This window comes from Asterias amurensis, chromosome 9, assembly GCF_032118995.1.
Source record: "Asterias amurensis chromosome 9, ASM3211899v1".
Classification (NCBI taxonomy): Eukaryota; Metazoa; Echinodermata; class Asteroidea; order Forcipulatida; family Asteriidae; genus Asterias; species Asterias amurensis.
In genome coordinates, this window is record NC_092656.1 from 4593557 (window position 1) to 4618900 (window position 25344).

Genomic DNA, 25344 nt, shown 5'->3' on the forward strand with positions numbered 1-25344 from the left:
CTTCTTCTAGGGTAAGACAAAACAAAATCAATGGAATTGGCATTACTTTAGGGTGGATAAATTGGTGGCGAGGTGCGGAAAATATTCCCCGTATTTACTGCAAGTTGTTTGGAAATAAAGGGGAAATAAAAACCAACGCTGTTTTTTGTAAAGAGGTGAATCGCCCAATTAGCGAGCTTTAGTGGAGGGCGGATATACGGCAAAGTTTTCCTTACCTTGGTCCTTTGTTGTACGTCAAGATCCATAGATAAAACACATACGCATACCATTAGACCTTCAACTCATCTGGTTACAGTTTTTAGAAAGACGTCATCTGCACACAAAAATAATGTTTGATCATCTTGCAACTTTTTTTTTGGCCCTTTTTCTAGCAGTTCTGGCCAAATATAGTGCACATGTGGGTTCGTCTTCTCGTAGTCTACTTCAAGTAGTCTACTGCAAACTCCTTAATACATAACACCACTTTGCTTCTAAAAAAAGCAAGTTTAGTCCATGCTGAAACATCTCTGAATGTACATCACTAGCTTCTGGCAAATTGTGATAAATTTATCAGAAAAGTTCGTCAGAAATAACAATATTTGTAAATCCCACAGTAGAGCCAGGTCACGATGCTACCCATTCCTCCATTGCCAACACTGAATATGGCTTTATTCGCCACAATTGAGTTTGAGAACACTGTGCAAAAAATCCTTCTTTGCATAACTATAAGCAGATCTCCAATTCCCAGGTATGTACTGAATGAACTTAGTAAAAGTCTCATTCCCAGCTGGCTTATTTATTGTGTTCCCGGGCCGGGACAAATAGCGGCACGTGGGCCTAAAAAGAGTTATATAATAGAACCATTGAGAAAATGGTACACCCATCGTCTAAATAACACGTGTCACGCATCACCAGTTAACACGTGTCACGCATCACCAGTTCACACAAACAATTTTGCATGTATTATCGTTAGAGGGATTCGAACCTGGTGGGTCAGCCAGTGTAAATTGTAAAGAGAGGCTGCAGAGAGCGCTCTCACAATGTGGAATCGTTTGCGTGGATTACAGTCTACTTTAGAATGTTGTTTCAGACAAACTGCCTGGTAGTGGAAGGCTATTCATTATGACAAAAGCCACCAAATATGTGCGTGGATTCACTGGAATTGACTATGGTTTAATTTTTTCTCACAACATGCAGCGATCACAACCTACACAGTGTCCAAAGAATTCACTTGATGATTCTGCATTTTTAAATCGTAAGAGTTTAATCTTATGTGCCACCCCCTCAAGATTCCACAACAGAGCATCTAGAATGCAAAACTTTCCTGGGCCCGTATGCGGGCCCGGACCCACGCCATAAAGGTTTCACACCCGAATGCTCTATCATTGACAGTTTCAAGCACCTCCCCTCTCAACAGAATGGGAGGGACGTGTCACCGTTCCCCCTTTTTGAAGGGTGGGGGACACAAATTTATGTCCCCATGCCTTTGACCTCCGTTGAAACTCAAGTATTACACTGTGTAAGACCAAACCCTGTGTTCCGTTTTACGGAAGATAGATTGATGCCCATTATCTATAGTAATGTGGGCGGGGCGAAAATATTTTTCAGCATGGTAAAGGCCACTATGCAATTTCTATTAGCCTTTTACCCTGCTGAATTTCGCCATCGGCCAACCTTTGACGACAGAAACGTCACCACCTCTTACTGCATGGATTCTAAAAAATTTGAATCTGCAGATGGAAATTCTGGCCCAATACGCGGCTAATTTCAGTCTAGTTTGTCAACATGGCGTTAATGTTCACGAAAACTGCGAGGTATGTGTTTTGTTTTTGTTTATCTTAGTCAGCTAGGAGAAAAGTTTGCTTGTGATAGATAGATGTCCAAGATAACTAAACTATTGTTGGTTTAACTGAACTCTATTCAAGTGAATAATCACGTAAGAAGTGTGTTAAACTTGAGTTTTTAGAATGAGTTCCATTTCCACCTTGCGTAATGTACTTTTTAGGATATGGCCCGGCTCCCAGACACCCATAGGGCGAAAACAATGTAATTGTTCACAATTTTTTAAGAACCACCCTAAGTAAATGTAAACATTAGCAGAGCACATCCGGGTTTTGAGTTGACCATGGACATGATGGACCTCCATGATTTGATGCCTTGGTGCCCTTGATGATCCAGAAGAATTTTACAACTTCCTCATGAGTCATAATATGGTGCCCTTTGTTATTTATTACCAAGATGAAAATGCCTTTGGTGGCCCATGGCCATCCCTTTCCATTTAAAGAACGAAGCATACTGCCTACAGGCCTGGGCCCAATTTCATGGCTCTGCTTACCGTAAGCACAGAATCAGCGCTTACAGAAACAGGGAATTCTATGCTTATTATGGCAGCGTATTTCACGGGTTAGCGATAGCGGAAAATTTTGGTTTCTGCGCCGACGTACTCCACATTATACTAGGGCTAGGCATTCGCTTACAAAGGCTAGAGCAGAAATTCGGCGCTTGCATGTAACTTGTAAGCAGGGAATTGTGATCGTAAGCGCAGAATTCGGCGGTAAGCAGAGCCAAGAAATTGGTGCCTGGTGTGGTGAACATTTGGGTTAGTTTGGGTGACCACAAACATACAAAACCTGTGCCTTTGGTTTTTCCAAAGGATTTTTTTTATTGAACAAGCGCCTTATAATTATAAATACAAACAATTTATTGGTTACTTTTCTTATTGTTTTTGAAGCATTAAAAAGGCAGTGGAGTTAATTAACAACATAGACGCAGCAAAGTTTCCCAGGCTACTCTCCAGAATTTTACAGAAACTCCACTTGAGAGTAAGTAAATTTTATTTATTTTAGATTTAAGAACTCGACACTTATCATGGAAGAGTAGGGGTAAACCCCATTGTTTCTGGTTCACATAGCAAGCACTCTTGTTGACAGGTTTCCTCAGGTTTGTGAGCTACAGTGATTAAGTTCACATATGGGGTAGACCCTTTCCTTGGTTTCATTACCAGATATATTATACAATGTAAATAATTCTGTTTATCCTCATTTCAACCTTGTGCCCAGGATGAACACTCTTTCTCAGAGGAGGAGCAGGAGAAACTCCAAGTGGCCCTGGGCCTTGAAGGAAATGACCTTCAACTTGTTTTAGAAACGACAGCATTCATTCTAGAACAGGTAAGTGACTTCGGCTATGGCTGCTTGCTGCTGTGAAGCAATGTTGAAGAATATGCCTTTCAGCGAGCCAGCCATAGCCACCGAAGCTGTCAACCTAAGACATCGTTGCTTTGGATCGGACGAGTTGGTCTATAAAAAGTGTTTGTAACCGTTTGTTATAAAATGCATATGAATAGAAAGATCTTTTAAAAGTAGAATACAATGATCCGCACAAATTTGCCTCGAAATTGCGTGGTATTCCTTTTACTCTGCGAACTAACACGGCCGGCCATTTATGGGAGTCAAAAATACATTTTCCAGTCATGTTTGTGTGGATCATTGTATTCTACTTTTACAACAGTAACACCTTTCTACCCATATGCATTTAATAACAAACGCTTTTCAAAGACCAACTCGACCGATCCAAGGCAACGTGTTCCTATAAGTCTCGACTCCAGCAAGCAAAGACTTCATTTATGTGGCAAGTTGTACTTCAAATTAACTTTTGATAATTAAAGAGCGACTTGTGGAAAATTGACAACAATTTATAGGATTATTATTAGAGTGGTGGTCATTAAGATGCCTCAAACTAACTGGCTTTTCAATGATGCTTCCTTTAGAAGTGAGTTTGTGCACATTCGGATGTGTACAAAAATTGGTAAGATTAAAGCCATTGGACCCTTTCGGTACAGAAAGAAAAAAAAAAAGTTCACAGATTTACAAATAATTTACAGGGTTTACAGAAGGTAATGGTGAAAGACTTCTCTTGAAATATTAGTCCATGAAATGCTTTACTTTTTGAGAAAACGGTAAAACAATATAAATTCTCGTTAACGAGAATTACGGATTTGTTATAAACACATGTCATGACACGGCGGAACGCGCGAAAACAGGAGTGGGTTTTCCCGTTATTTTCTCCCGACTCCGATGTCCGATTGAGCCTAAATTTTCACAGGTTTGTTATTTTATATAGAAGTTGTGATACACGAAGTGTGGGACTTGGACAACACTGTTTACCGAAAGTGTCCAATGGCTTTAATAAGATCAATGTGCACAGATTTGCACATAGTTTCAGTGATATAGAACACAACACACTTTCTCCACAGCTCACGATCTTAAGCAGTCCTCAACAATTGCTTCTTGTTCAGTCCCGTCCACTCCTTCGGTAAACAATGTGAAGGAGTGGTCTGGACTAAACTGGGAGCAAGTGTTGGTGAGGAAGAATATCAAGAGTTGTGGAGGAAGTGTGTTAAAGCTATATTTTTACCATCTTGGAGATAGAGCAGAGTAGTACATGATATTTAGATGGTCACGGTGAAAACTATAGGTTGTTGAAATGAGTAAAACATTTAGTTTTGAACTCAATGTTTTAAACTGTGAAAACATAAGATTTTTGCTGCCCCCACTATTTATCTTCAAACTGCAAAGACTGATTGAGCTTAACTTTCACAGGTTATTTTATGTATACTCTGGATCACATGGAGTAGAGATACTGGTTTTTGATATTTACCATTGTTATTGGCGTGCTGTAAAGGCATTTTAGTTTTTTCTGTAGCTCGGTCACGTACTATCATACTGACACTCACACAACCTCATTGCTGTGATTCTCTTCACACTTTCTTCCTCATAAAAGTTTAATGATAATTTGGAAATTAATCTTGATTTTTAATTGTTCTTTGTATGACATGTAGGCAGCATATCACATAGCTAAGCCAACAGTACTTGCCCAACAGCTGCAAACCCTTGGGCTGGAAGAGGATAAGGTATTTTTCACCAAATTTTGGTCACTTTGGTAATAACACAGTTGAGTTTTGACAAACAAATGTTTTAGCTAAAGTATGATTTAAAACAAAATTGGTTCTTTGCTAATTCTTATTATGTAAACTGAAATGTAAACTCTTGAATCTACATGGCCCATTTTCATAGAGCTGCTTTTAAGGTAAGCACAAACAAGTTGCGCTCACCGAAAAATGGTTACCAGCCAAAATACCATAACAGTAAGGTCTTTAAATGGTGCCCCACTAATGTTTGCTTAGCAGCAAATTGTGAAGCAAACTTTTTCGCTCCATGAAATTGGGCCAAGTTCTGGCTAGGACAAAAATAATATGGGTCAAATTTCATAGACTAATTTGCAACTACTTGTTGTAAGCACATTTGCCATGGAAGGAGGGTGCATGTGTCTCATTCCACAGCTAATGTGCACTTAAAAAGTATTTGCAAAGTAGTCTATGATGCTGCTTAGAACAGAATTCTGCTTCTGCCGATAGTGCATGATTCTGTGATTAGCTGAAAACTTAACTGTTTACTCATTAATTTTTGTTAAGCGCCTCGGGACTGTTGTGTGAAGCGCAATAAGTGCCGTTCATTATTATTATTATTATTTATGAAATCTGGCCCTGTTGAATTATAAAAATGTCAAAACTCAAATGCCACATGGCACTTTTGTTTATATCATTGGTTTTGTAAATTCTGTAATGTTTAAGAATTTTATATGGCACTGCCTCAGAAGTTACAATAATCTTTGCTGTGAAAGATCTCCCTACTTATTTGGAGAAAAAATAAAAAAATCTTGAATAAGTTGTAAGAAGAAACTACACTGTATAAATAAATAGTAAACTTGCGGGTACAACCATGAGTAAATCTCTTTTGAGTGAGTGTTGGCTCTGAAAAGAGCTGGTTTGGTCGAAAAAAGAAGAAGAGATTTACACATGGTTGTACCCGCAAGTTTACTATTTATTTATAGTTTTTGCTCATTTCTCCACACCATGCAAAGCTTCAAACAATACTTAAATATTAAGTTGTTCATCTAAGGCATCAAGTTTATGACAATTGTTTTCCCTCTTCCAGGTATCGGTGTTTGTCAAAGCATGGACATCAAGTGGGAAGGGTGTGGTAGAAAACCTCCGCCAGAGAACGCTTGCACCCAACCAGGTTCGACAAACTATCTTTTTATTTCAATGTGTGGTTGGGGTGTAATAATATTAATAACGAGCTTTTATGTAGCTTATTTCACAATAATCCTCTCAATGCGCTTTACATTGACCTTTATCATAATGCAGCCATTTGTTCTGTAACCAAACCGAGGGCTGCAAGGGCAAAGTAGTCTGGTGTCATTTTGGTATAATGAGATTTGGTATTAACTACTGATATTGAAGACGGGCAACCTAACAAAGACGGTGGTCGAATAATAAATGTCCATAGGCTCTTTGTTGTGTTAAGTTAAAGTTTTGGTTACCTTTGCAGAAACCTTATTGATTTTTACTAAATCATATACAATTCAAGAGCAAAATTCTCACTAGTGCATTCACCATCACATGTTTACCAAAGTGGGTGCCAGAATTCTCAATTGGGTATTGGCAGTTGAGAAACTAGTTCAACTTTCCCATACCTCAGGGGAGCTAATGGACTGTCCACCCTCAAACCATGTTAAATTTATATATGTTTGGCCATGACATGAACGCCTACTCAATGTGAATGAAGATGTATGTAAAATCGTAGAGCTATTTTTTTTTCAGGAAAGTTGCATTAATATGTTGTACATGATAGAATCATTTTCGTCTCTTGAGACAAAAATTATTTATGTGACATTGTTTTACTCGTTTCTCAAAAACTGCAATACCTCAGCAATAAATACTTTAACGAGGCTTTTTATGATTATTGTCTTCAAACCGTGTAAGGTTAATGTAAATCTATGGACATTGTGTTTTGTGTCACACAAAAAGTACCCAAACCCTTTAATGGCCTGACATTTTGACTATGACAGAGTCTTCCTGATAATTGTTCTAAATCCACAGCTGGAGGGGGTCAACTGGAGATTGAACCTTCAGATGGGACAGGCTTCCCAGACCAAGATGAAAATTCCTAACGCCATGTTTGAGATGGTCGTTGCTGGAAGTGATCCCGACCAGAAAGAGAAGATCAGGATGGAATTTAGCCACGATGAACTCTTTGAATTCTACAATAAGGTGAGTTAGGTTTGGGAGAACCTTGTACAGGGGTGAGAGTAACTGCTGAGGAGAAAACCTGAAAATGTGGTGTGTCATGGCCGAGTGGTTAAGAGCATCAAATTCAAGTTCTGGTGGTTGAGTCATCGGAGTCATCGGAGTCATCGGATCTCGGTCATGACACTTGCGTCCTTGAGCAAGATGCTTCACATTATTGCTTCTCTTCACCCAGGGTATAAATGGGTACCTGCGAGGATAGAGGTTGATATTGTGTTTGTGAAAAAGCCACTGGAGCTCCACGGCAGCTCAGGGCTGTTTACTCCCCCGGGAGCTGAGAAACGTTAAAAAGGAATGTTATTGGCCAAATGATAAAGCGCATTGATATGTTATTGTGTAATGCGCTATAGAAGAACTAGTTATTATTGATTTATTATTTAGTATAATGGTATCCAGGTACATTACAAAGTGGCAATTCCACCTTTTTGTAACCCCCGAGGTTTGAGATCCCTAGGAGCTTCTAAGAACAGTATCCTTAGAGCCACAGAAGTAGATCAAAGAGGCTGACTGTTAAGAGAAAAACACAGTTAATTTTGTTTTACCAGGCGCCTTGAAAATATCTGAAATCGGTTAAAAGTCTGAGTTTTCTCATCCCTGCTTCTACCATGAGGGGTAGGGGCAGTTGGTTTGAGCCCCCCCCCCCCCCCACCCCCGAGTGTTTTTAATTGAAGACTTGACCACCAGAACTTAAATTTGACAAGCTACCCTGCTCGGTCATGACAACCTATTCAATCCAAAATGCAGTGTGCCCCGCTCCTCTCCTCCCGGATCCCCCCAGTAGTTTCTTGTCATGGTATTTGGTGGAATTTTTGCTTTCAGGCAATTTCTAAAACCAAAAATAATTACATTTTTTTTCTGTTGCAGTTGGAAGCCATTCAAGGCCAGCTGGACTCAATGAGCTGAAGATGTGAATAAGGAAGAAATGCTATCAACTCGTCCTGAAAGATGTTTTATATTATTCACATCATGTATAGTCTTTTTTTGATGGACAGAAATTTATGATCTTTATAAATTGTATATCTTACGAGAAAAAACCCCCCACTTAATATGTTGAATTATTTTTAATTGAAAAGTGGTAAACAGTATGGTTACTAATCCAATGTGTTGAAGGTTTGAGTTGATCTGACAGGGAGGTCAAAGGGCAAGCTATATAGCTCTGTGTTGGCAATCTCCCTAATAAGTCAATATATTTGTTTGTTTGGAAGGGGGGTGGGTGCCAGTTGGCAGTCATTCAAACTGTAAGTCCTGTTTAGCCAGAGATCATACCCACGTTTTTGATATTTGATAAACTTGTTTTAAAGGCAGTGGACACTGTTGGTAATTGTCAAAGACTAGCCTTCACAGTTGGTGTACTGTATCTCAACATATGCATAAAATAACAAACCTGTGAAAATTTGAGCTTAATTGGTCATCTAACTTGCGAGATATGAATGAAAGAAAAAAACACCCTTGTCACACGAAGGTGTGTGCGTTTAGATGGTTGATTTCGAGACCTCAAGTTCTAAATCTGAGGTCTCGAAATCAAATTCGTGGAAAAATACATCTTTCTTGAAATTATGGCACTTCAGAGGGTGCCGTTTCTCACAATGTTTTATACCATCATTCTCTCCCTATTACTCGTCACCAAGAAAGGTTTTATGCTAATAATTATTTTGAGTAATTACCAAAAGTGTCCACTGCCTTTAACTCTAAATTTCAATGCATAAGAACATCAACTTTTAGTTGGTAAGACTCTGCTCTAGAAATGCAAAGGTCATGGGTTCGAATCCCGACCAAGTAAAATGCCTGTGATTTTTCACAGAGCTAGGGGAAACTAGAGTATACAGTGCTAAATTACATCGGTGTATATGGGTAATAAAACCAAAATTAATAACAACTTTCACAACTTAAGTTTCTTTTTTTGCTTCTATTGCATCAATGGTTTATTATTCACAGGAAAATGTGTTTGTCCCAAAATAGGTACAGTATGTATAGCTTTACTAAACATGCTTACTACATCAGTCAGGAGTGATTTAATAATATGTACATTTTTGTTTTATATCTGATTAAATCATTTATGAAGACACCTATATATTACTGTGTTGCACTCTCCTTGTTTATCCTTTTGCATGAAGAGAAATTTCTAAAACGATATTCAACTGTTTTAAAAAGTCAACATGGTTTTACAATGGAACATTTCTGAAAAGCAGACAGAAAAAAAAATTGAATTAATAATGCATGGTATCAAAAAAACATCTTGAAACTTTAAAACGGACGTCAAACAAAATGCGCCCAATAAAAAGATTTATTTGAAGGATTTTTAGTTCCTGTGCGATATTCAAGTATGCCCCAAATAAATCAATTCATAATGACCCTTTTCCTTTTGTCTTAGTATCAGCAATGCATTTAACAGGTGACTGCAAAGAGTGTTGTAATTTAATTTATGCTCAATAGCAATTAGTTAGACCTGGAGCCAATTTCATCAACTTGCGCTTAGCAGAGAAGTTCCAGTGTGAATTTATTTTAATAATGACAAGTTATAATATGGGTATCTTGGCACTTTCTTCGCTAAGCCAAACAGTGTTTGCTTAGCAGGTATACAAAGTGGCACCAGGCATGTGCTATCCAACAATATTTAATTACGAACAGTGTTTTACTTTCAACTTTTGACTTTGACTGACTTAGCAGCTGCGGCTTTGGCTTGATCATCATCTGAAGATGCATTGAACCATAGGAGGCTTATAGCCACAGCCGCAGCCACAGCTGCCAATTCTGACCAGTCTTAAATTCCAAGAAAGATGGAAATAAGTTTAAATTAACTGGCAACTGACCATGACCGAACAAATGAAAGCCAAGAATGGATTTTGGCTTTATTTTGTTTGTAAATGTACATTATATAAATGTCTTACTAACATGAACTCACTCCGGTTTGCAAAATCAATGCTCGGCACCTTGCACTCAAAGTAAGAATATTTTCCTAACCGATGTTGGTGGTCAACTGCGCACTGCAAAACAGCCAACCTCAAATTTAAAACTTTAAAAAGAACAACTATGAAAACACAAACAACACTTCATAGAGGCCCGTTAAAACACAACAGAAATCAAAACAAATTAAACATGGCAGTGATCCAAAACGAAGACACAAAAACAATATATTTGCTTTAAAATATACAAAATATTTATACATTATCTGTAAGCGTGTGCCAAGAAGCATAGTAAAAAAACAAAAGCCTACTGTAAAGAATAGAATGTACAATTTAATGATATAAAAATAAGACATCTAACATTTCAACACAAAATCTAAAAAGAAAGGTGAAAAAATAACGACAAACACAGACAAAAATTTAAATTTAAAAGTGCAAGACTGGAGTGATTTCTACTCTAATTATTTCTTTGGGAGACTTTATTTAAGTATCTTAAACCAAGATTATTCATTTATTGGAAATTTTATTTACTGAACGAAACAAAAGTTCAGTTTATTTTACGTTCGTAGCTAAGTTTCTGCGTTACTTTGAAAACCAGTCTGAATAAAGATTCAATTCCAATTGGTTTTTATTATTCCATTAATATATGTTATTTTCAGCCTTCTTGTGTTTTTGTGTTAAGCAATAAAAGCTTGAACTGTTATAACTGAATCTGTTTTTAATGATAGACCTGTGTCTTTAAACAACTATCCAAATTCTTGCCAAGAAGAAAAACTAAGAACAGGAGAATTTTCACATCCTTTATGAACATTTACAGATGGCTTTTGCATAGAATAAGGAAAATAATATGTACACAGGACATAATATAAGGACACACTTTTGACTTTTCTATGTACATTTCACACAATGTCCATAAATAATTAACGTTGAAAGGAACAAATTTTCAGGAGTAATTAATTCTGTATTGTTCTTTAATGAGCATGTTTGTATCTTTGATTCCGAAACCTTTTAATAAATCAAATTTTTCCTATTCCAGAGCTACACTATCGGCCAAAATGTTTTGGACACCTGACGATAAACGTACACACCCTATCTTTATGTTTTCAGCATAAATGCTATTTGTGAGGACAAATTCTTATTGGTTCAATTCTTACAGTCTTTTGTGTTTTCAGTGTTTATATCTTGTGTATAGTTTTTACGATGCCTCTTGTACTATAGGAATATACGGAATGTCTTAAAATACAATACATTTTGGATTCTATGCTCTTTCAGTTACAGATTTGACTCATGAATTTAAAAAAAAAGAAACAAAAATTGGCAAAACAAAAAAGAAAAACCTTAAATTTCAAATAAATAAAATAAGTTTTAACACTCATTCATAATTACCGTATATACAAATTAAAAAAATCCATTTTTAAAAATCTACTGTTAAAAAAACTGTACACTTAATATAATTTGGTATTTTTTTGAGCTTCACACAAACCACCACAATCACCACCAAGCCTTGGCCTGTTTGTCATGTTCCCTTGTTCTAGATCCTATGACAGCCTACACAGTGCAACTACAAACCACCATTGTCTTGTATACATTGCCAATTGACCCTATGCGCAACACACAGCACACATGCATGCGCGTATCCTATCCGCCATTTTGGGTGTCATAAGGATGGTACCCGTATAAAGCACCTCCAAACATTGCGTGCAACCATTTCTGCCTTTTGGGGCCAGGGGGAATACTTTTGTGCATGTTTTGACACACAAAATGGTGGACGTGTATGTGTGCTCTGTGCATTGTGCATAAGGTCTATATGTGACAGGGTGAGCACCCCCCCCCCTTTTCCAACTGTTCCTATACTCTAACCATCTCTTCCCCCTTTGTACTGAAGTCCTCCTCTGACCAGAAGAATCTCCAAGATTCCCAAAACAAATGGAGGGGTGGGGGGTTGCACATGCCACATATCGGTCAAAGTATTGTCATGAAACGTAAGAGGGAAATCAACAACACCAGCCAAAAAACAAAAACATTTACTAGTGAGAAAATAAAAAATTTTAGTTCATGCTCTGTGCATGTTATGTCAAGCCTTCTTGGACAAAATTAAAAAAAACATCTGAAAACTCAAGTGAGAAATGAGTGCTCCAAAAATGAAAAATTATTTCCACTTTTTTATGTTGATTTAATTTCATTATGTGTTTCTTGTTGCAGAGCCACAATTTGCTTCTTGCTGAAATGCCACATTTCAAACAGTTAATGCATATTTCATTTAAAGGAACATTACAGAATTGGTAGAAACAAAAAATCGTGAAGATCACAGATTTAGATAAAACTTACTTGGTCTAATGATGGTGACAGTAGAAAACATCCCTTGAAATATTTATGTCTGAAATGTCATATTTGATTAGAAATAAATAATCTAACTTCACGTTTGGAGTTCATCGCTCAGTGAGCGTTTTATCCATTTTTATTTTGGCATCGATGCAATGCAAAATTTGTTATCGGTTTTTCACTATTCTCTCGTGACCCAGATGGCCGATCGATCTCAAACTTCTACAGGTTTGTCAGTTTATGTATATGGTGGATTACACAAAGTGCTTACACTACCAGCAACTGTTTTTTTTTTAGCAAAAACCAATTCTGTAATGTTCCTTTAAGAATTCTCATATTAATTTTTTTGTTATTTTGTGTGTGTTCAGTTCAGCAAGTATGAAAGGCATAAAATTTCATTGACTGCCTCTACTTTTAATGCACGATAATTTTTTTAATATTCAATAGGAAAATTTCATAAGATTTCTTTAAGAGTCAAGTGGTTAGGACGAACAAACTTGGCATCTTACAAACTACAGGCATGACATATGGCCCTTAGAACATGTAGGCCAATTTTACTCAGTATGTGGTGAAGGCCTTAATAGGCTATTTGGTATTTTTTTAGGGCAAGAAAAATTGAAATCAGATGAATCCTTACTCCCCAACTTCAAACCTCAAACTATCCTTCACTCTTCACACCAACATGTTTTGACTTGGATAAGATTGGTATGCCTGGCCTAGTAATAAGCCAATGTGTTAGTTGGGCTGACAGTCCTCAATCCTCCGCAACCCACCAACTTCATAAAGAATATTTATTTGGAAGAGTTAGGAAGAATGTCATGCCTGCATGTACCAACTTTCCATGATTCAAATGTTTCTTTGGGCTTTCAGTCGTTAGTCCTCCGCCACCCTCAAACTTCATGAAGAAGATTTACGCAAATTTGAAAGGGTTAGAAAGAATGTTGGCCTATACAGGGACCAAATTTCCAATACCCCAAATTTTCTATTGGCCTACAGGCCTCAGTCCTTTGCAACCGCGTCAAACTTCATGAATAGAATTTTGGAGGTTGTATTAGGGTTAGACAAAATGTCATGCCTGAAGATACCAAGTTTACAACATCCTAAATTATGTTTAATTACCTCCACGGGCGACTCTGAAAAGAATTCATTGTGAAAATGTCCCCTTTATTTTTTTTTATTTTTAGACATCTACTACCACATTACACTTGTTCACCTATATACATGAATACATTGCTGCAATCACTCTACAATAAAAAGAGATTTCTGATTAATCAAGAAAAAAAAAAAATACTTTATCATCTTCTAGATTCTGACCACACTAACACCAAATACACAGACATGAGACAAAAGTTCAAGGTAAGAGTCAGGCTAAATTGTAATACTGACACACGAGACTATCACCAAATCACAGTTTTTTAATTCATAAATTTATTTCCTCCGCCATCTTACAGTTCATGGTCGACGAAACATTTCACATTCAGCAAATATATACATGCTCAATCAATGTTTGCGTATTTTTGATTGTTTAAAAGCAGAGGCACAACGTTAGCTTCTTCTGTCCTCCATTTTGGTCCATCGACAAAGCCGACTTATTTATAGCGGTTTTTTTTTTCTTCTTCTAAACATGGTGCTGCAGGATTCACTGGTGCTGATGTGGCTTTTACAGGGATTCACCATAAATGATGTGGCTTTAAGGCAAACAGGTTAACATACACTGGACAAACACGGAGAAGGTTTTTAAGGAAGTGGTGCATAAATAAGCATTTGTGTACATCCATTCCAACAGACATTGTGTGGTCAATCCACAAACAGAACAGGGGATATTTTCCACTCTCATTGGTCAAGTCAGCAGCTTGTCACTCCTGCTAGGTGGGTAAAGCATGGCAGGCCCATCTCAACAAAGACATCTTACAACTTGTTATTTAAGTACACTGTGCCGCAGACTGAAGTTTCTTATCTTGTCATATTAGGAGCAGTGGTCAAAAGCTCCACGCGGAGGCGTTCAGAAACAGCATTCACTAAATGGTTCAAGACATTGTTTAATGATTGCACTTGGTGCTGATCGCATTGACGTCTTCCACTCCGATCACTTGTTAACTTTCTGCAGGGCCTTGAAGATTATCTCCAATTGCACTCCTTTGCTCTTCTTTAAGACAAGAATATCTTCAATTGCAGTCCTTTGCTCATCGTTAAAAAACAAATCCCTTTATTTCTTTTTTGTTCTCATTGCTGCGTGGTGAACTGAGCAAAAGAACCTTTCTTTTCAGACTTCATGCTCTTGACCAAATGCTGTCCCGTCAGACCTCTTGAGCCAAATGTCTGAATCGTCCCCGTAGAGTTCTGAATCTGAGGCCCCCGATGCAGATGGTCTGCTCTCTGATTCGCTCGGAAGCCGGTTGAGCTCGCTAGGAATACCGCCTGTCGTCGGCTGCCGAGGCACTAAGTAAGAAGTATCCATACCGTACGTAAAGGAGCCATTGGGCCGGTACGACCCACTGGAGTTCCTCCCATTGGGGGCGCTGTACGGCGGCTCTACGCTGGGAGTCAGCGAGTTGGCGCGTGACTGCGGAAGGCTACCGTTGCTTGGCATAGCTTTGATTGGTGACTGGTGCAGCGGGGTCATAAGGGGTGGCTTTCCGTTCTCTGAAGGGACGACCGTCTGGACGATATGGGGCGATGGTTTATAATCTGTTGGCAAAATAAACATTGACACGTTAAAACACCATCCATTTAGTAAAACCAAACAGTGCAAACAGTTTATAAAAACAAAACCAAAAACCATAAGCTAAAAAACTGAAATGAGGATATTCCCACCCAGTGGGAACAGCTCTTCCATAAAATGAATAAAACCAAGCTATGCCACATGAAAATAATACATTATTTTTCTTGGCATGATTTTTTAAAGTGACATTCACTGCAATGACAACCAAGAACAAAATTCATCATGACATGGTAGGTAGAATATCATTAAAAATTTGAAGATTATCTGTAATAATTATGGGAAGAAGTGGGTAGATGAAATGGTGATAGTTATGAAGATCACTAACTAGGGATCATAAAGTGTCAGTAAGGTTTAATCCGACATGCACGGTTGCCATGCAAAATTCACAGGAACTAGATTAAAAGCGGCTGTTTATTTGAAGATGAAGTGATGACATCACAAACATAATGCTTAATTATTGACTTATATATCAATTGTCTGAATGTGTAGACCAGATTGAATTAAGGCAAGGGGCACAATTAGAACTTTTTAAAGGATTATTGGACAATACAAAGGTATCAAAAAATGTAATCATATTAAATGTATTGCTACAAAATAGTTGTTAATTTACAGTTTAGAATACAACAGGACTATTGATCTTTAACGGCATGTTAAACTAAGTTTGTAAATACCAGAAGAAAAAACATTGGCAGCAAAGATTTGTGAACACCCCGATATTCATGCAAATAAAACCATGTACATGATACTTTACATCATTGTACATCATATCAATCAAGTATGTGCAATCTAATTATTTGTTCATCGAATTCCTGATTTTGTCTTGCATTTGAACTTTTTCAACAATCAGAACTAACCCCCCCCCCCCTCCCCGATAACAGAATTTAAATTATCAGATAAATCTACATGTATGTATATCAAATTTGGAAACATTTTATGAAAAAAATGATGAGACCACCGACTTACAAGCATGATATTTATGCTATGCATGTTTGTCTTAGATACGGCCCATTTTTCTTCCCATCAGGACAGACATTTTGAGTTACTTTAGGGTTCAGAGTAACATTAGAATGGGATTTTTAACTGAAAGGGAGCTCGGAGTTGTTAATATTAACAGTCACTTTGGAAACATAGAATCCACGAAAACTTCCAGTTGGTTTTAGTTCGGAGAAGTTCATCCAATATGCAACTGTACTATTTGTTTCCGACAATTTCTTACCAGACCGATGACTGATATTAAGTTCCTTTGTTCATGCATTCTATGATGATTGCAGACAAAATGCAATAATGTTCATTGCATAGTTGAAAGGAAATGAACAAATCAAATCAAAGAAATATAAAAGGAAATAAACCAGTTCGTCACGGTGCAAGAGCGAAAGAAGCGGAAAAGAAGCGGAAAAGAAATCAGAAGAAATCATCATAAAATAACTTATAACAAATACTCTTATAGTAAAAACTATATGTATGTTTCATTATTAAAAAAATTCGTTTTGATCATTCTTATAGAGTCTGTGCTGAAAACAAGTTTGAAATTAGGATCCAAACTTTAATGAGGTATGTTGAACCTTTTGGTAACCTCTGGAGATACAGATTTCAAGGAGCTTTTGTGAACAGTATCCTCAACAATAAAGAAGAGCAAAATTTGTTTAAAGATTGTACATAAAATAAATATAAAAAATTCCAATAAGAAGACAAAAAATCAAGGATGCAGGCCACATCTCAAATTTATCATTCGGGTTCTTTGAATATGACAATAATTCTGTTTAGCATACTGAAAAAGTATTTATAACATTGCCAATAACTATCCATGCCTGAACAAATAAAACACTGCAAACTTAAAAACTTAATGAATTTGTAAAACTGTTGTCATATTACGGCTGTAGGAGTTCCAATGCTTGACACCCGTCTCAAAAGTTACCTGGTTGTAATACTCACAAGTCACTCCAAACTCACCCTCTGAACTCTCAAAACTAAAACACCCCTCTACTTGATTGGTATGTCTCAAAAAGCAATGAGAACTAACAACAAACATGTGGACTGTGGTAGCTATGCTATCTGTTATCCGGTTAGTTAGGTTGTTCTGGTTAGTTTACCTTGCTACTTCTAGTTATGAAAAGCCCGGTTATAAAACAACAAAAAACTAAACGACTCTGAAGTAAACTCAAATAAAAGATAAAAGAAGATTCTATGAACTAAAAGATAAATCTAGTGAGCCTGTTGAAATAAGAAAAGAAAAACAAGTACGCTATAATACACTAACAGTAAAGCAATCTTGCAAGTTGATAAAAAAATCGCACACTTAAAAACATATGGAAAATATAAAGCTAAATTTACCACAAGTTGTGAAGAGTGCTCAGCGTACATATTTGGCAACTATGAATATGTCAGAAATCCATTGAACCATCTTTTCCCACAACAAATGGAACAAACCATCATAAAGACTTTGAGAGTGCACTGTATCACAACTAAAGAAAACTTCTTACATAATATAATTACACAATTGGTACTCCTTAAATGTAAGGAGAAAAAACCAAAACGTTTCAAACTTATTTAATTGAAGCAAAAGCAAGGTGCGCCACTGATTATCATAACATTTGGTGAACGAGCAAACAAAACAAAATCTGCATCCATCATGTTCTTCTTGGGTTCATTACTTGACAACCAAACAAAACAACATCGCGTTCCTGCCAGACCAAAGTCCAATTTAATCGCATGGCTTGCTTGGACATTCGGAGCCTGTTGCTGTACTTCACAGGTTAGTGAGAAATTTGAGCAATAACACCACCATTAAAGCCCTGGCCACATTCCTTGGGAAAATTAACGTCGACGTGAATCCGAGCTCAAAATAAACTTCAACAAAGTGCAGTCAACACAAACAATTAATAGGTACGTATACTTTTTTTAAAAACCAAACCAAACAGACTGTGTTTCGCTAAAACAAAATAGAAAGAAATTCAATTGGCATCCTGACAGACAGCGTTGTTCTTTGAAGATTTTCTTCTTTATAAACGAAAGCAAACTTTGAAATAAAATCGCCGTTGTGCTTCACATAATTCGCAAAGACAAATTAATCCGTCAGCCGACGCATATACATTCAAAGTTATCCTACCAATTACTGCTTGCGGTTGGTCGATTTAGACGACATCCGATGTTCTACATTAAGACAAATACAATTAAAAGTTTTGAATCGTTTGCTTCCATGTTAAAAGCTTCTTTTTCATATCAAGCACATTGAAGGCACACACATTATCTCTCAGGTAATTTTTAGGGCCGTCTTGCTCAACTTCTCTCTACGTGACACCACTGCTGATGATCAACTTCTTTGTATAGATGGAACAAGACAAATACTTTTCAAGAGAATGGGAACACTCTTAACAAGGACAAAAATGTACATGACACACGTAACCAGTAATACCCCATTCCACTAATTTGCTCAATTCATGTAACCCTTTACCTTTAAGCAATTCTTCAAATCCCTCATGTAAACTTCCTTCAAAATTTAAGATTCATAAACTTGTTTATCTTCATCCCAAACTATTTACTATATTTGACTCAATTCCAACACTTTTGAAACAAACAATACACACACACAAATTTCAATCAAAAATGAGGTAAGATTTGTTTTCTTCTTTTGCTGCGGAAAATAGTGAATTGTTTCATCTTTTTTTAAAACAAAGATTTTTGAAATCATACCTTGAACACAAAGCAGCATGAGCCTGCATTGGTGTTAGTGGAAGTAGATGAGGGCACTTATGGTGGCAATCGGAAAACAAGAGAGGCATTAGTTAGTATTCTGACTTCATTACATTATACCCGTATCCCAACAACTACTACAGTGCTACCAAATGGCAAGAGTGCAGTGCGACTCGGCTTTCATTCCAAGGGGGTAGTGCAGACCATTGCGGCAAATGGGGGGAATTTAAGCTTGGTTTGATCCTGAGTAGAGCGAAGCCTATGATTGATTCTGTACACCATTTAAATGTTTTTGGAGATGTTATAAAAAATGTAAGATGAAATAGTTTGATATCAACCATGTTGATTCTCAATTTCACCTGGCATCAAATGTATGTTAATTTTGCAATGGATCCCTGGCCAGTTTTCCGTTTCCACAAAACCTACTGTATGATATCTCAATTTAACCTGGCATGGTTCCAGGTCTAGGCATATCTTTGGGTTCTAATTACTTCGAAGTATTGATGTCACAACAAACAAGTCATTATATTAAAGGTTCACAACCCCTTAAAGGGCTCTTAAAAGAGTTATATGCCCCTTCCTGTATTATTCAGTAATTTGTCAGATATGTGGCTCTTTGCGAAAACGGTGACGAACTGTGCAAAATTAATACTATAGGGAAGTTCAAAGGCGCTTTATACACAAAGCATCGAGCACAACTCCCTTTAAGCCCAATAATTGCTTGCAGATGGAACACAACTAAACAAGAACCTCACAGTTTCATGCATTTTCAGTCAATCCTAGATATGTTATCATCAGAACAGACAAAAAGAAACACCTAGCTTGATTGATAGCATCCAACCTTATTCAGGTACAAGTGAAACTTGGGTCTAGAAAATGCACAGGCAAGTGCAGACCAATGTTAAAGTCTAAACCAAGGGACAGCCCTGGAATTTCATCATAAAGTGGGCAAGGAACTTTTCATTTTGCGCAGGGCACTTCAATTGGAAGATCTTCAAGTCTACGGGGAACCTTTGATAAGGCACCAAGGCGAAGACCAGGGCCTCCATTTAATTCCAGGCCTAAAGGTGATGTCTTTAATTTAACACCTACACTGCTTTTGTTTTGGACAATGATAAAACCTATCACGATAGACCTGATATTACCCAGTTTACGCCCATGTACCCATAGAGTGGGTTTTGGATACTACATTTTTCTACATCATTTCTACTTTGGTATTAAGCAGCCGCATGACCCATAGAGGTAACAAAAAAGAAAAAGCAAAGTCTTCCGTCGACCAATGTAAAATTAAGCCATAACCAAGCATGCTTTAGTTCATTCTATTTATACGTCATGCAAATGCAAAGGCAATCGTCAGTCAATAACAGGCCGGGATTGTCATACTTGCTACAAAGGCCATTCTTCCCTTTCCCCTGGCTTGGCCCCTTCATTGCGTTACACTGGAAAACTTTTCGTTTGCAAAACCAAGGTAGCTCTAAAATGAAATTGACAGCCAAGAAGATAAAATAAACTTGGAAATTGATATGAGATTTTCAACAAACAATATTTCAATAGAGATGAAGAATTTGCTGCAAACCTCGGAGGTCTTAGTATGTTCCCCATTTTCACTTGCATAATAGTATGTATAAACCAGGCATTGTCTGTTGACAAACAATTAGCTTTTAGAAAAATTACGTCAACAACAAAACACTTTAAGTATGAGACACAAAGCTCTACACTACAGATTTCAAGAGAATATTATTGCTTCATAGCCAAAAACCAAACTAGAACATGTGAATGGTGGAAAGGAAGTACAAGCAGAGAGAAGAAGAAGTTAGAAAAGCAGAAGTTGAAATGGAATTCTAGATGATTGCATTCACAACCGCAGCAGAGACACATCTTAGAGAGTAAAACTTTCGGAAATGATTTCTGAGCCAACGATCACATCATTTCGAGCCAAAACTAATGATTTCTGAGTTGAATAAGTAAGTGAGTGTTAAAACACTGTGCGACAGCACACATCATTCTTGAGAATCATTTCTGCCAAACTTTAGCCTAAAAAAAGCAATCACACCTTTTTTCAAGAAGTTCATTGGCCACAAACATGTGGCTGGTGCTAGGGTTAAATATGGAGAGACCCCTGGTTAAGTCACCCCTGCCAAAATGATGGATATATATGTCTGATTTGATGATAATAGGAGTGGAGGGTGTTAGTCAATTGAGTAGGGGTGTGGTGAGTTGGGGAGCATCAATGCTTACAAGCCTAACCGCTTCTCATAGTGGATGATTGTGATTGCCCTCCTCGAGTCTCAAGTTACAGATGACTGAAGAAACAACAAAGCATGAGAAAAACCAGTCACATTGATTGCAATGCTGCGACGGAGAAAGGAAAGGTATGGACTCTAAATCTTCCACCTGTCTCCTGACTGAGCGGACACGTAATGCCATGCAATGCTACTAAGCAGAGAGTTTCGACAGGAGATGTAAAATTGCGAGGAAGTAACTCAAAGGAAGTGAAGACATGTTGACACAGTGGGACTGCATAGAGGGTGACACTATGAAGGTTTTTTTTCTCTTTGTACTTTTGTCCTAGAAAGTTAAATTTTTAGGGTGATTGATATTTTTCATTAAAGAACATTTCTTAATATTCTTTCTCAAATTAAGTATTCAGAGTTCAATTTACACAGGACAGACTCTTGTAGTCGTGTTGATATAACAGGTGACTGTTTCCATTGTCAAAAAGCTTTCTATTCATTGCAGGTTTCCATTTAAAAAAAAGTAAACTCTTCATCCATCCCGAGTGTAAAATAGATGGTTACCCTGAATGCAATACCACAGTAAAACAAAAACGAAACCAAAACACAGGGTGCTAATGTAAGCCTTCTACAATATAACAAGGACAAAAATAAATGAAGCTGAGAGAGGGTGCATTTGAGGGGGTGTCCTGTTCTTCAAAGGGGGAGTTTGGGAGTGAAATGTGAGCTCTGGCAGATACAAGGATGGCTTTTTGGTTGGTTGAGACACACACACAGTACGGGTCAAGACGTTGGAACACCTACTTGAGCCGAAGACGGAATCTTCTGTGTCTGTGGGCTGATAGTTACCCTTGCATCTCCTGGTGAAGTAGATGTAGACGAGGAAGAGGACTAAGACGAAGGCGATCAGCCAGCCGATGATGAAAAACGTCCAGACTATCACTGACGGGGAGCCTTGAGGTTTACCGACAGATCCTGGGAAGGTAGGAAAAGTGGTTAAAAGATAAAAATTATATTTAAAAAAAAACTTGAAAAAAAAACCCGTTTTTCTTTTAATTGTGCCTCTTTGTTCCTTTAAATGATTATCCATTCTCTTCAACTTATTACATCATGAACTATTCAGAAGTGCAATGAAGGAATAAAACGAATTTTGTGAATTCATGTTGTGCATTTTTGTCTGCAGGAACAAACAAAAGCAAAATACAGCACTTTTATTTTGGGAGTGGCCCTGTAGCTTTTTTTTTGGTGATGGTTGAGATGCTCTTTGCTATGTCTGAAATGGTGCATGTTTTGAGGTGGATGGAATTGGATTTATCTCAGCACAGTGATGATGAACGCTCTCAGAAATGAAGAATTTAGTGTTTAGTAAAAAATTAAATTATTGACGCCCTCTCATAGTAAATTTTAATATTAGTTACAACAATTGAACCCCATTAAATTGCTGAAGTCTGTTATTTAAAAAAACAAGTTCTGCACAATGGGTATCGGCCAAGACTTGGCTAATAAGTGGTTGATGAGGCGATTTAAGGCCATGACAGAAAGGAGTGCCTTTAACTCCGGCTTCAGAAGCAGTTGTAGGCACATGCAAGCCATTGTTTCAAACACAGCCATAAATTAATTGGAAAGACACAACCTCTTGAGTAAAAAATATTAAGTTAGAGATGTTAGCAGAGCAAACATTAGTCACAAGGTTTAATTAACAAGAAAGTTAGATTTTTATGTGGTTATCATCATTCAACTTGCCAGTTAGAGAAAGAAATAATGCATTATTCTGAAATCATAACAAATTGGTTCAACGTATTATTAGTCAGAAATCATTTCAACATTTTAAGAACATAGAGAACAAACACATTCATGAGAACATGGGGGGTAACAGACATAGACATCACAAATTAAGTCACAGAGACCTGTTCAAAAAATAAAATCAACATGAAATTAAACAGACACACACAGAACTGAAAACGACAATACAGTGCAACACAAAGTTGGTAGAGTGTCGTCACGTTAATCTGAAGGTCGATGGTTCGAATCCCACTCTAGCCAATTTTTCTTCCTTCAACCCAAAGTTAAAACAAAAACGACATTCATTTCAGATGTATCAAACATTTACAACAGACAAAGGGGAACCAAAGGTAGTTAAAAATCATAAAAACATAATACAAGGCATTACAAGATAACAAGTTAAAAGAATAGTTAGTCTTGAATTGTTCGTTCATCCGTACAACATTCGAGTAAAACTCACCAGAGCATAACAGTTTTTTTCCACACAGGGTTAGTAGGGGAAAATCCGCATGGAATCATTGAAGTTGGAATTGAAAGGAAGGATAAGGGAAGTTGGGAATAAAAGAAAACAGGGCATACAATGATTAAATGAATTCTGTGAATGAATTATTACAAAAACAACAACAGTGTCAGCCGTGACTTTGGTCGTCCACCTAAAAGCAATCATTTCAGAAAATAACTAATATTTCACATGCTTTTTGTTCCCCCTTGAATTAGGAGACTTTTTTGTGCAATCGTAAATAAAAGTAATGATTATGAATGGTGATCGTCAAATGGTTGATAACTTGCAGCCAAGTGCAGTTTGGTTTATCTGTTAAAGCAGATAACTGTCCCTGTTGCCCTGGTCTTGGCCGTGGTGCCCTTTCAAAGGTGTCCCATAGACTTTAAGATTTTACAATGGGAGTGCCCTTTGCAAAATGAAGATGGCCTTGCCCTCTCAAAGCTAAAAACCCAGGCCTGTCACATGTGAATAACTGAGATTTCCCAGTGTTGTAGAATTTTTATAAGATGTTTGTACCCACTATCATACTGATGATGGAAAGGTAATATTGAAGTGAGAGGAATGGTCAAGACGTAGTCAGGCTGACGACATTCTAGTAATTAAAACATCATACTGAACGAGAGAGGTATAAATTTATTTTGGTACACAGTCATGCGGGGTATCAATCATGCACGGAATATCTGGGAAAGTTATTTGTGATGTTATTTTACGATAAGGAAAGTCAAACAGAAATGACTTTAGGATTTCTAGCTAATCTAAAAATTGGATAAGAATAGAAAAAGCAGGCAAGCATGCAGTAGATGACTAAAATGGATCAGATATCACTACTAATATTTTGTATAATTAAACAATTACTTTAAACTGTAAAAAACACTTGTTTGAACAGTTCTTGAATTGTTTTGCCAGCCTTTCTATACAATTAGTTCAGACAAATTTAACAACTGAATGCACTGCTCCACATGTTATTTAACTTTACTCCTAACCGACAGTGTTGGTACAAGGTGCTTTAACCATTACTTCCAGAACAAAAACGATCACACATTTTACACAAATTATCGTCCAAACAAACACATCCACAAACAAGACAAGCATTAACAATGACATTAAACACCAGCATGCTGAAAATGTTGTTGTCTTGTGTATCTGTTGTTGTACCAAAACAAAAAACACAAATTAAAAGGACACAAACACGATACAAAACACATTAACAACAATTACATATCGATACAAACAATAAAAAACACAGATAAACAAAATAATGCCAAAGTAGATATTTTGACCGATAAAGCACACCACCATCCAGCTATTAAGAAAACTCCAGCCAACCACCAACAACAAATTATTAACCACCAAAAGCCAGGTCCTTCCAGTCTTAACCAGTACCTCCACCAGAGAATACCAGTTGAAACCAGTTCCTTAACCAGACAGTACTGGTTTAAAACCAGCTCCTCCACCAGATAGTGCTGATTGAAAGCCCATAGCTCTTTCACCAGATAGAACTGGTCCAATCCAGTTCCAACTGGTCCAAACCAGTTCAGTTTCCACAGGCACAATTCTGCCACCTGAAGCTGTAATGTAGGTTTTGAGCTCTTCCATGAAGTAGAATAAGTTGGATATTGTTTTAAGGAGAGGGGGAAAATCATGTTTGTCACTGATAAACATAACCAAGACTGGTGAATAAGAACCTGAGAGACTGAATAACTGAAAAGAAAAAATTACAACCAAAGTAATCTGTCAAAAATGTGACATGGATACAAATCGCCCAAGAATATTTCAAATTGCATTTGTTTTGTGTAGGATCTTTTCAGGAAAACTAGAAAGGCAAAAAGAGAAATATTCTTGGTTGATTTGTAATAAACAAGTTCAACACATACACCGATGACACATGTACAGTTGAAAGTAACTTTAAAACAGAATCTTATCAACTCAATGAAAAGAAAACTTTGAAGGAAAACGGGTCAAATTTCGGAATGACTGAATATTGTATGTTCATGCAAGTTTTGATGAACTAAAGTTCAAAATTCAATGCATATTTTAATCTGATTATGTGTACGAAACAA

At 37.1% G+C, this 25344-nt stretch overlaps 2 protein-coding genes across 3 annotated transcripts in view; one reads left to right on the top strand and one right to left on the bottom strand.

The window, feature by feature from the left end:
• The first annotated feature begins 1715 nt into the window (after nt 1-1715).
• Nucleotides 1716-9200, top strand: LOC139941325 (COMM domain-containing protein 10-like). Of its 2 annotated transcripts, XR_011786596.1 has the most exons (8): nt 1716-1793; nt 2711-2801; nt 3039-3149; nt 4820-4891; nt 5976-6059; nt 6923-7093; nt 7994-8216; nt 8247-9200. XR_011786596.1 is itself a non-coding variant. In XM_071937758.1 (7 exons), the coding sequence occupies exons 1-7, from the start codon at nt 1765-1767 to the stop codon at nt 8030-8032; spliced, it is 597 nt and encodes a 198-aa protein (XP_071793859.1). In that variant the 5' UTR covers nt 1716-1764; the 3' UTR covers nt 8033-9200. The 2 variants fall into 2 exon arrangements, 1 of the variants encoding a protein (XP_071793859.1); XM_071937758.1 differs by having other exon boundaries at nt 7994-9200.
• Nucleotides 9021-25344, bottom strand: part of LOC139941326 (semaphorin-1A-like) — a 66894-nt gene continuing 50570 nt past the window's right edge. Inside the window, exons 19-20 of the mRNA XM_071937760.1 lie at nt 21805-21975; nt 9021-15042 (exon numbers count right to left, since the gene is read on the bottom strand). Of these exons, the coding sequence (XP_071793861.1) occupies nt 14618-15042; nt 21805-21975 (596 nt within the window). The 3' untranslated portion in view covers nt 9021-14617. The remainder of the gene's footprint in view (nt 15043-21804; nt 21976-25344) is intronic.

Coding starts and splice junctions, on each gene's coding strand:
- LOC139941325 (XM_071937758.1), top strand. CDS start 1,765: ATGGCGTTAATGTTCACGAAAACTGCGAG. Junction 1,794..2,710: donor ATGTTCACGAAAACTGCGAG/GTATGTGTTTTG, acceptor TTGTTTTTGAAG/CATTAAAAAGGCAGTGGAGT. Junction 2,802..3,038: donor TACAGAAACTCCACTTGAGA/GTAAGTAAATTT, acceptor CCTTGTGCCCAG/GATGAACACTCTTTCTCAGA.